Below are 9,489 nucleotides of genomic sequence, written 5' to 3' on the forward strand. Positions count from 1 at the left end.
GGGCTAGCTCCAACACAGGTTAACCTTTCCTGGATACGTGGGGGGTCTTATACCCACCTTCACCCCCAAACACAGCTCCCCTCTCCCCCTGCCAACTGCCCCCCAGCAACTGCCCTCCCTCGGAGACACCCCTCTATGGGGGTAGCTGGTGATTCACAGCCCCCTTCCCCCTCCCGCAGGAGATACAAATATCCCCCAGGCTTTTTGGCACTTTTTCATTTGTTCGTTCCCTCGTTTCTGGGGCAGGGGCAGAGGTGGGGGGAAGCTGGGGATTTGGCACCGACAGTCAGCGAGCGGGAACGAGAGAAGGGGAAAATGAGCCAGCGGAGGAAGAGAGAGAGGCCTGGGAGGAAGAACAGAAGGAAAAAGCATGTAGCGGAGGATTGGAGAGGAGACTCTTGGCCGGCTGGAAAGAGGGAAGGAAAAAGTGGCTGGCGGAGATAGAGATGGGGAGAGGGGTTAAGGGAATAGATCAATTCCATCCCATCTGCTTTTTCCCTCCTTTCGTTTTTTTCTCATTCCCTTCTTTTTTGTGTCACCGTTTTTCTTTATCGGGATTGGAACATGCAACGCGCCTGGTTTTTTTTTTTGTTTTTTTTAAAACAATTTTCCCATTCCACCCCTCCCCCCCCCCCAAAAATGTCTCTTAGTTGTTAAAAAAAAATTACGACCCCCCTCTCGCCCCTGCATTCCTGACCCTCCCCAACCCCGAAAAAAACTGAATCTCGAGTCGTCGTTACATTCAAAGTTTGGCTTGGAAAAAAATCGAGTCGAATTCCCTCCCCACGAAAAAAAACAATTTCCAGATGTAACTTTCCCCCGTTTCTGGCCTCTGTGGGGCAGGTGGTTTCCTCTCCAATAGTGGTGGGTGGGTGGATGCGGGGGGCGCTGGCTTCTCGGTCATGAGTGAAGAACTGTTGGCTTCTCTCAAACGTCCTAGATTACCAATGCCACACCAGGAAAGACGCTGATTCCTTCACCTTACGCCCCAAAGGACTGAAGAACGGTTGGGTTCCATTCAACACCACTCTGGGTAGAGTTTTGAGCGTCTCCATAATCCAGCCGAGACGAACCATGGGCAGTCGGCCTCTCTCCAAAGCCGTCTGGTGCAGATACGACATTGGGAAAACTGTTGAGCATCTCCATAATCCAGCCGAGATGAACCATGGGCAGTCGGCCTCTCTCCAACGCCGTCCGGTGCAGATACTATGTTAGGAAAACTGTTGAGCGTCTCCATAATCCAGCCGAGATGAACCATGGGCAGTCTGCCTCTCTCCAAAGCCGTCTGGTGCAGATACGACATTGGGAAAACCGTTGAGCATCTCCATAATCCAGCTGAGACGAACCATGGGCAGTCGGCCTCTCTCCAAAGCCGTCCGGTGCAGATACGACTTTGGGAAAACCGTTGAGCATCTCCATAATCGAGCCAAGAGGAACCATGGGCAGTTGGCCTCTCTCCAAAGCCGTCTGCTGCAGATACGACATTGGGAAAATCATTGAGCATCTCCATAATCCAGCTGAGACGAACCATGGGCAGTCGGCCTCTCTCCAAAGCTGTCCGGTGCAGATACGACGTTGGGAAAATCGTTGAGCGTCTCCATCCTCCAGCCAAGATGAGCGAAAAAAGGGTCGGTGGATCTCCAACACTGTACAGTTCCGGTGCTATCTTGGGAAGGGCGTTCCCACCACCCGTCCACGAGGAGTGAGGGATGGTCGGTTTCCCTCCAATACCTTTCAGCGCTGATACAACGTTAGGAAGGGTGTTGGGTGCGTCTCCACCATCTGCCCAAGATGAGTGAAAGATGGTCGCTTTCCGCTCCAACACCTTCCGTTGCTGATACTGCATTGGAAAGGACATTGGGGTTCTCCACCATCCATCCAAGAGGAACCAAGGACGGACGGCACCTCTCCAACACCCTCCTGTGCTGTTGCCAGATGAGGAAGGGTGTTGGCACCCCCATCATCCATTCAAGATGAATTAATAACAGTCGGTTTTTCTCCAGTGCCGAGACCATGTCGGGAAGGACGTTGGACGTCTCTATCCTCCGTCGAAAAGGAGCAAAGGATCGGGTGGTTCTTTCCAACACTCCCCGATGCTCCTACCCTGTTTGTGAAGGGCGTCGGGCCTCTCTGCCGTCCACCCAAGGTGAACGAAGGATGGACGGTCCCTCTCCAATGCCCCCTTGCCCCCCAGTGCTGACACCCCATTGGGAAGGGTGCCGGGCCCCTACGCCGATGAGCAAAGTACGGTCGGTTTCCCTCCAGTGCCAAGACCCCACCGTCCGTCCGAAAGGAACCAGTCGCTTCTCATCGTGTGTGGGAGACCTCCTCCTTCAAGCTTGGCCCGCAGACCCCCTTCCCTAATTATTGTATAAAAGAACCCCCCCCACCCCAAAATCCCCGACTGCGCGGCACACAAAAGATGCCACGTCTCCCTTTCTTTCCCCCCCACCCCTCCCGCCCCCCGCGGTCAGGGGTCGGCGGCTGGGCAGAGAGGAAGGGCCCTGTCCCTTGGCCGCAATTTCCCCGTGGCTGGGGTGGGAGAGGCAACTATACCCGGGTGGTGGAGTGAGGGTGGGGCAGGGTGTTGTTGTGCCCGGTGGGGAAGGTGTTGAAAGGGTGCAGGGCCTGCATGCCCGTAATGGTACTGGGGATCATGGTAATGGTGTTGGGCGTCATGAGGGGCACGTCGTCCGGCGCCCGGCGCAGAGCCAGGGTGTAGTCCGGAGGGCAGGCCGGGCGCAGGATCTCGTGGGGTCTCAGCGCCTCCAGGTCGTGAGCGTCGTGCTCCGAGTGTTTGATCTGCAGGGACATGAGCTCCTCCTCCTGGCCTCCGTGCACCAGGTCGTTGGCCGCGTTGCGTTGGGGGCTGGGGCGCCGGCCCCCCAGCACGCCCGCCCGCAGCTCGTGCCGCTTGTCCCGCTTGTAGTAGAGGGCGGCGAAGGCCAGGATGTTGAGGAAGAGCAAGGAGGCCCCCACGGCCACGGTGACGCTCAGCTCGGTGGAGTAGTCCCGCGAGTCCCCCGGGAAAGGGGCGTAGCGCCGGCGGTCGTCCGCCTCGTCCTCGTCCGGCGGCAGGGTGGGGAAGGGCCGGCGGGTGGTGCTGGGCCCCGCCCGGGAGCCGGGGGGCCAGCGGGTGCCGTAGGGCGGGACGCGGGTGGTGGTGGAGGTGTAGACGGGGTCGTGGAGGTGGTGGAGGTGGGGCACCAGCTCCAGCCAGAAAGCCACCTTGTTGGCCCGGTAGTTGTCCCGCACCCGGGGCTTGAGGCCGATGTGGAGGTACTGCTTGTCCTTGGTGTTGAACTTGGTCCACACCACCTCCTCGAAGCGGTTCGGCTTGGTGTGGATGAATTTGGTGTCCTGCGGCACCGGCTGGTTGGGGTCCCTGCAAGGAAGGGAGATGGAGTTATGGGGTGCGGGGGGAATCTGGCCCGGAGGCAACGGCGGGAGGGGGGGTGTTTCTAGAGGGCATCAGGTCTTCAAGATGGATACGGGTGCAACACATTCCTCACTGCTATCCACCCCACATCCATCCATCCATCCCTCCCTCCCCACTCACCCATCCTCCTGTCTGTCCATCCATCCCCTCATCCATCCACTCCACGCATCCGTCCATCCATCACCCACCCACCCATCCGTCCGTCCGTCCATCCATCCCCTCATCCATCCAGTCCACACATCTGTCTGTCCATCCATCCATCCCTCCCTCCCTCCCCATCCGTCCATCCATCCATCCCCTCATCCACCCATCCATCCCTCCGCATCCATCCAGTCCACACATCCGTCCACCCATCCCCTCACCCACCCACCCATCCATCCATCTCCCCACCCCCATCCAGCCCACCACCCTCCCTCCCATCCATCCCCACATCCCTCATCTATCCCCACAACCACCCCCAGCCGTCCTTTCCCCGCACACCCCTGCCTCCCTCCTTCCCATTTATCCATCTGTCCCCATCCCTCCCGACCATTTGCTTACACTCCACCCGGCTTCTCCCCTGTGCCCTATCCCAAGACTACCGGCCCCATGGCCCCTCCTTCTCTTCCCTCCCCGCTTGCCCCCCATGCCCCGCTCACCCCGTCTTGGCAAAGTTGGTCCAGTAGGTCATGACCACGGCGCTCAGCATGATGTCGTTCTTGGAGAAGTTGCAGGGGAAGAGGTCGGTGGCGCCGATCATGGGCACCCCGAAGACGTAGGGGATTTCGTCCCCGTGGGCGGCGTCAGCCCACTCGGGCCGGGTGTCGGTCTGGCAGTGGTGGTAGAAGGTGTAGAAGTACACGGGGGACTGGTATTCGGCGTGGAGCTTGGCCGTGGCCACGGCTGGCGCCACCCACTGGTGGTCGGTGAAGAGCGCCAGCAGGGTCTTCCGCCGCATCTCCCCGTTGTCCCGGTCGGCCCAGTCCGTGTACATGAACTTGATGGTCTCCCGCAGGATGTCTTTCCCCTCGGGGTAGCCGTAGAGGTTGTCCACGAAGTTGGAGATGGTGAAGTCGAAGTAGCTGGCCGAAATCCCGTCTTCGTTCTCCATCGAGTCCTCCACGAATTTCAGCCCCTCGCCCTGGTTCACCCCGATCAGGATGTCGTAGTTGAGAAATTCCCCCTGCTGCATGAGGATCTCCGGGTCGTCCGGCACCACGTCCCCGTCCACCACTGGCCCGAAGGCGATGTGGTAACGGGCCGGCTGGATGTCCTGGTCGACCAGCTCCCGGTACGGCTTTCGGCGCAGGCAATCCACCGTCTCGCTCGTGTCCAGGTGGTCACAGCCCACCTTGGAGGCCAGCATGCGGGTGTATTTCAGGGGCTGGTAGTTGACGGACCAACTGGAGATGGCCGTGCCGCTCTGAGCTATGGCCTTTTGAAAGAGACCTGCCGGGGAGGGAGAGAGGATCAGAGAGAGCAAGAGGGGGAGATACGTGTGCTGTGGGGATCGGAGGGTGCATGGACGGAGGCCTGTATCTGGGGATAGATAGATCGATAGGGGGGTGGCTGGGGGTGGATGGATGGGGATAGATAGATCGATAGGGGGGTGTCTGGGGGTGGATGGATGGATGGATGGATGGATGGAGGGGGTGTCTGGGGGTGGATGGATGGATGGATGGATGGAGGGGGTGGATGAATGGATGGATGGATGGATGGAGGGGGTCTCTAGGGGTGGGTGGATGGATGGAGGGGGTGTCTGGGGGTGGATGGATGGATGGATGGATGGATGGAGGGGGTGTCTGGGGGTGGGTGGGTGGATGGATGGATGGATGGATGGAGGGGGTGTCTGGGGGTGGATGCATGGATGGATGGATGGATGGATGGATGGAGGGGGTGTCTGGGGGTGGATGCATGGATGGATGGATGGATGGAGGGGGTGTCTGGGGGTGGGTGGATGGATGGATGGATGGATGGATGGATGGATGGATGGAGGGGGTGTCTGGGGGTGGGTGGGTGGGTGGATGGATGGATGGATGGAGGGGGTGTCTGGGGATGGGTGGATGGACGGATGGAGGGGGTGTCTGGGGATGGATGGATGGATGGATGGATGGATGGAGGGGGTGTCTGGGGGTGGGTGGATGGATGGATGGAGGGGGTGTCTGGGGGTGGGTGGATGGATGGATGGATGGATGGATGGAGGGGGTGTCTGGATGGATGGATGGATGGATGGATGGATGGAGGGGGTGTCTGGGGATGGATGGATGGATGGATGGATAGATATAGATGTGGAACTGGCTGGCACATGGGGGCGGGGAATGCGGGGAGGGGGCGGGGAGGGGGCAGCTGGTACCTTCCGAGTGGTGGACAGGATGAGGAGGTTGACGCAGGAGGCTCCGGCGCCGGACCCGAAGATGGTGATGCGTTCAGGGTCCCCCCCAAAGTGCCCGATGTTCTCGTTGAGCCACCGCAGGGCCTGGATCTGTCCAAAAGCCCATAGTTCCCCTTGGCCGACTGGTCCCCGGTGCTCAGGAATCCTGAGGGGGTGGGGTCGGACACGGAGACCGGGGTTAGGAGCCGCTCCCCTGGGTCACCAGCCGCCCTGTCCCAGAGGTGGGCGCATCTCAGCGCCGGGCGAGGGGTCCCCGGGTCACCAGCCGCCCCGCCCCAGAGGAAAGGTGCCATTTGATTTCAACCGATTTCCAGGCACTTTGCCCATCCCCCCCCCCCCCCCCGTCCCCAATTAATGTCAACCCGAAACAGAAAAAAAAAAAAGTGGATGAAAAATTAATTCTCTGGCTCCCCGCAACCCCGAGGCCCCTCGTTAGCGCTAACGAGGCCTCACCAGTCATTCTCCTCAGCTCTGGGTTCCCCCCCCCCGTCCCGCCCCTTTCACTGTAATTAAATATTCATTCCAGCCGCCGAGCTGTAAATTTCACACGCTGGGCTCGGAGATCGGCGGTGTGTGGGGGGGGACGGGACAAGGACATGCCCCCCCACACACACACTCGGGGGGGCAATTCGAGGCTTCCTCTGTAGTTACCCCACCCCTGCTCCGCCGGCAGGATCCCGGTTGGGGGGGGTTGACACATGGGGGCAGGGGGCTGGGATCCTGGGGAGGGGGAGGGGCGGCTGGGGGGGGGGCCCTTACCCAGCACCCCCAGACGGTAGTTCATGGTGACGACGATGACGTTGCCGTAGGCGGCCAGGACGCTGGCATCGAACATGTTCCCCGTCCCCTCCATGTAGGAGCCACCATGCAGGAACAGCATCACCGGCTTCTTCCGCTGTCCCGGATATCTGGGGGGGACGGGGACGGAGAGAAATGGGGGGCAGAGAGAGATTGGGGGGAGAGAGAAATGGGGAGCAGAGAGAGATCAGGGGACAGACAAAGATTGGGGGAGCAGGAGGGATCAGGGGAGCAGAGATTGGGGGCAGAGAGAAATGGGGGAGAAAGAGAGAGATCGGGGGAGCAGAGATTGGGGGCAGAGAGGGAGTGGGGGGGACAGAGAGATCAGGGGACAGAGAGAGATCACGGGGAGCAGAGATCGGGGGGCAGAGAGAGAGATCGGGGGGCAGAGATTTGAGCAAGAGAGAGATTGCGGGGAGCAGAGAGAGATCGGAGGGCACAGATTGGCGGCAGAGAGCAATCGGGGGCAGAGCAAGATCGGGGGGCAGAAGAGAGAGATCGGGGGGCAGAGAGAGGCAGTGTCACTCGAGGTGACTCCTGCCCCCCTGCCCGTGAGTCTGCCGATCCCCCCTCCACGCCTGTCCCTGGGGACCCCCCGGTGACGCCCCTTTCCCCAGGCCGGGGTGGAGGGGAGTCTGGAGGGATGGGGGGGTGTCTCTGGACAGGGGGGATTGGCTGCTTTGGGGCCTGGGTAGGGGTCAAATAGTCCTGCCCCCCTTTAAAAGACCCTAATAGGACCCCATTGCACCCCCCAGAGACCCCCTCTGCCCCCATCCCCCTATTAAACCCCCTCACCCCATTTCAGACCCCCGACCCCTTCCCCAGGATCCCTCTCATTCTCTAACCCCCTCATGCTCTCTGACCCCCGTCCTTTCCCCTGCAGCCCCATGGGGGGGTCTCTGCCCCCCAACCTGTGCCTCCTGCCCCAGGACCCCCTCCCACCCCTTCTGAACCCCTCCCCCCACAGATATGGAGCTGGGGGGGTCCTGCATGGGGTGGTGCTGTGGGAACGAGCCCCCCCCGTAAGGTCCTGCTCCCCGCCTGTTATTGCTCCATCTCCCCAGTAGGGGGTAGCACTTTGCCCCCTGGGGGTGGGTCAGGGGGTCACGGGTCTGAGTGGCCAGTGAGGTCAGAGGTTCCTGTGGGGGGCGGGGGTGAGAGGTCAATGGGGGTCAGAGGTTCCCAGCGGGTCACAGGTCAGAGAGATCAATGGGGGGAGTCACAGATTCCTAGAGGTCAGAGGTCAATGCAGGTTAGGGGGTCAGAGAAATCCAATGGGTCAAAAGTTCATGGGGGGGACAAAGATCCCCGGGGGGCAGAGGTCAGAAAGGTTAATGGGGTCAGAGGTTACAAATCATTGAGGATGGAGGGTCACTGGGGGTCAGAGGTCAAAGACTGGTGAGGTTCAGAGGTCATAGAGGCCAATGGGGGGTCAGAGGTCAGAGCTCAGACCAGTCAATGTGGCAAAGGTCAGTGGGGGGTCAAAGGTCCCTGGGAGGTCAGAGGCCAGAAATGCTGGCGGGGTCATGGGTCAGAGAGGTCAGTGGGGGTCAGAGGTCAGAGCAGTCAAATGTGACAAGGATTCTGGGGGGGTCAGAGGTCAATGGAGGTCAGGGGCATCACTGGATTGGGGGTCAGAGGTCAGAGGTTTCTGGAGGCCAGATAATCATGGGGTCAGGGGCCCCTGCTGGGGTCAGGAAAGGTCAAAGTTCAACAAGGTGCCCATGGTTTCCATGGAGGTCACAAGCGGGGGTGAAAGGTCAAAGGTCAGGGGATCCTGGCAGCCAGGACTCCCCCAGGCCAGAGGCCACCCCCCCGTTCTATCCCGTTGCCATGGAAACATAAAAATTTCTCTCCCCCCCCTCACCCCCCCAAAAAATTTTGGTTTCCTTTTCTAGGTCACATCCCGTCTCCATGGCAACTGGGGGCCTAATTAATTCTGTGCCAACGGAGAGCGTTAATTAGACGCAAGGAGGCCTTAATTAGCGCCTGCCGGGCCGCCCCTCCCCCCACCCTGTTTAAGATGGAGGAGGGGATGACGGGAACCCCTCGCACACTCGTGGAGCCTGTCGCACGTGCACCCGAGCCGTCACACGCGCACCAGCCTTCTTGCACGTGTACAGGGCCTCCTTGCACCTTTGCCACACCGAAAGATGCCTGCACGCTCACGGACCCTTTGCACACTCAGAGCCGCTCACACACTCGCTGCGTCCCTCGTGCACACACACAGCTCCTGCCTAAGAGCCTTGCACACTTGTCAGTCCCCTTGCACAGACACAGAGAGCCCCGTGCACACACAGAGCCCAACTTAACACACACCCTCAGACCCTGGCTTAAAACACAGAGACAGGGCCCGGCTTAACACACACAGACACACACATGCCAATTTAACACACACAAACACACAGACCCCAGCTTAACACACAGAGACACACACATGCCAGCTTAACACAGACACACACACAGAGTCTGGCTTTACACACACACACACAGCCCAGCTTAACACACACACACACACACACACAGAGTCTGGCTTTACACACACACACAGCCCAGCTTAACACACACACACACACACACACACACACACACACACACACAGAGTCTGGCTTTACACACACACACAACCCAGCTTAACACACACACACACACACACACACACAGAGTCTGGCTTCACTCATACACACACGTATCCAGTCACCAATGGAGGCATCCAAAACACACCCTCCACTTGCACACCCACCCTGCACGCACGCACCTTCCCACATCCTTACATACTTACTGACGCCCCATTTATGTCCACCCACATTGGCTGTGCAGAGACATTCACATGCCCGGACACACCCACCACCCCCTTCCACCCGCGGACACGCTTATCCTG

The 9,489-nt window shown here is 59.8% G+C and overlaps 1 protein-coding gene across 1 annotated transcript in view; it reads right to left on the minus strand.

The window, feature by feature from the left end:
• Positions 1–2,465: 2,465 nt before the first annotated feature.
• The window catches only part of NLGN2 (neuroligin 2), a 14,312-nt gene continuing 7,288 nt past the window's right edge, over positions 2,466–9,489 (minus strand). The window contains 7 exon segments of the mRNA XM_074941345.1: positions 2,466–3,385; positions 4,078–4,867; positions 5,772–5,786; positions 5,789–5,902; positions 5,905–5,955; positions 6,570–6,701; positions 6,704–6,718. Of these exon segments, the coding sequence (XP_074797446.1) occupies positions 2,551–3,385; positions 4,078–4,867; positions 5,772–5,786; positions 5,789–5,902; positions 5,905–5,955; positions 6,570–6,701; positions 6,704–6,718 (1,952 nt within the window). The 3' untranslated portion in view covers positions 2,466–2,550.

The sequence above is a fragment of the Natator depressus genome, chromosome 28 (assembly GCF_965152275.1).
Source record: "Natator depressus isolate rNatDep1 chromosome 28, rNatDep2.hap1, whole genome shotgun sequence".
NCBI classification, from domain to species: domain Eukaryota; kingdom Metazoa; phylum Chordata; order Testudines; family Cheloniidae; genus Natator; species Natator depressus.